General features: G+C 42.1%; 1 protein-coding gene across 1 annotated transcript; it reads right to left on the bottom strand.

Annotated features, from left to right (window-relative positions):
* Positions 1–200: 200 nt before the first annotated feature.
* LOC110682846 lies at positions 201–1157 on the bottom strand. The gene has a single exon (XM_021859191.1). The coding sequence runs from the start codon at positions 1155–1157 to the stop codon at positions 201–203; it is 957 nt and encodes a 318-aa protein (XP_021714883.1).
* Between the last annotated feature and the right edge of the window lie 448 nt (positions 1158–1605).

The raw sequence follows: 1605 nt of genomic DNA, 5'->3' as shown, positions 1-1605 counted from the left end.
AGAATCCGAAACCAAATACCAGCATCATTCTTCAGACTGACAATCAGATTACGACGACGACGAGCTTGGACCACCGAAAACAGTAATTTGGAGTGTGACTCCCCTCCAGCATCCCATTTAGTTTTAGCACGTTGTTTCCAATAGAGAAAAGCAGCAGTTGCTTCGGCTATCTTCTCTTCCCTAGTATTTAGAAAAAGAACTCACGCCACTGGGGATTGTAATTGAGTAGAAGAAGAAGACAAATCAGAACATAAAGCTTTCCAGTTTATACCCCAAGATTTCCTGTGGCTAAGGCACCAGTCTTTAAGTCGCCCGTGAATAACAGCAAGCCTGCGAGATAAGGTAAAACACGGAGAGCCTGTAAATTTTAAAAGACAGCCGTCCTTAATAATCCTAGAAGTATCCTGAGCAGATAAGCACCAGTTTTCGATTCTATAAGGTCGCCGAACAGAATCTTGAGGTAACGAGTCTGAAAAGATAATAGCTGCGTGATCCGAAAATAGAATCGGTTGATGATGAACAATGGAGTCCGGATAATCAATAAACCAATCCTGAGTTGCATATGCCTTATTTAATCTTTCAAAAGTCGGGTCCACCTCTATTCTATTGTTTGTCCAAGTATAAGAAGGTCCAGAAAAAGGAACATTCACTAACCCCAAATTCAACCGCCATTGAATAAAATCCAAACGTCCTGGAATAAGTGAAGACCCTCCTATTTTATCCGATAGATACTCGACTTGGTTAAAATCACCAATCAACAAAATGTTCGGGTAAGTTTGGACAAATCTAGCAATAGACGACCACACATCTGATCTATCTGCTATATGAGGTGCCCCGTACACAAAGATCACAAATTTTATCACATCACCAACCTCTATTTTACAAACTACAAAGTTTGGAGATATAAACACTGGAACTACACTAAAAGGAGAAAGCCAAAAAATGAACAAACCACCACTTAATCCTACAGCATCTACACCACAACAACCCAAAAAAGGAATAGATGCTAAACTGAGCACAACATTATCCACAGAAACCATTGTTTCCATCAAAAACACCACATCCAAGTGATGGGAGCGGACTAAAGAGCTTAGATACGGAAATTTAGGGGAGTCCTCTTGTCCAAGACCCCTACAGTTCCAGGCAGCAACTTTCATCTCAATTTGGGTGACCCATTACGGGAGGTCACCGAACCCGCTGAAGAAGAAGTTGTAGAAACCAAATCTAAACTGCCCTTGCGCTTCTTGCAAGGTAACAAACAGGGAAAACAACCTGAGCCATGTTGCAACATCGAGACTGGGGGTGCTGATGGTTCCAGTGCACCACCCGAACGCTTTGCAGGGCAATAGTTGGGAACCCATTTCCGCAATTGTTCCCGGCCCCTCTGAATAAAATAAGCAGACTTTCTCCGACCCCTTAGTCTCATGGTGGCAATAGGAGACTTCTCATCTCGATTTTGATTATCATTCACCAGAATATCAAGGTTTGATGGTGATTGAGACAGTGTACAGTCCATAGGAACAACCTCTTCAATCTGATCAGGGAAAACCTTTAGAAAATCATCTTCTTGACTCTTTGTCAATTCCGGAGTAACAATAGAAGAGG

The sequence above is a fragment of the Chenopodium quinoa genome, unplaced genomic scaffold (assembly GCF_001683475.1).
Source record: "Chenopodium quinoa cultivar QQ74 unplaced genomic scaffold, ASM168347v1, whole genome shotgun sequence".
Taxonomy (NCBI): domain Eukaryota; kingdom Viridiplantae; phylum Streptophyta; class Magnoliopsida; order Caryophyllales; family Amaranthaceae; genus Chenopodium; species Chenopodium quinoa.
The sequence above is the reverse complement of the archived record's forward strand: the minus strand, read 5'-3'. Positions and strand labels throughout refer to the sequence as shown.

Excerpts from the sequence above, each read along its gene's own strand:
- LOC110682846 (XM_021859191.1), bottom strand. The coding sequence starts at position 1,157 with ATGAAAGTTGCTGCCTGGAACTGTAGGGGTCTTGGACAAGAGGACTCC.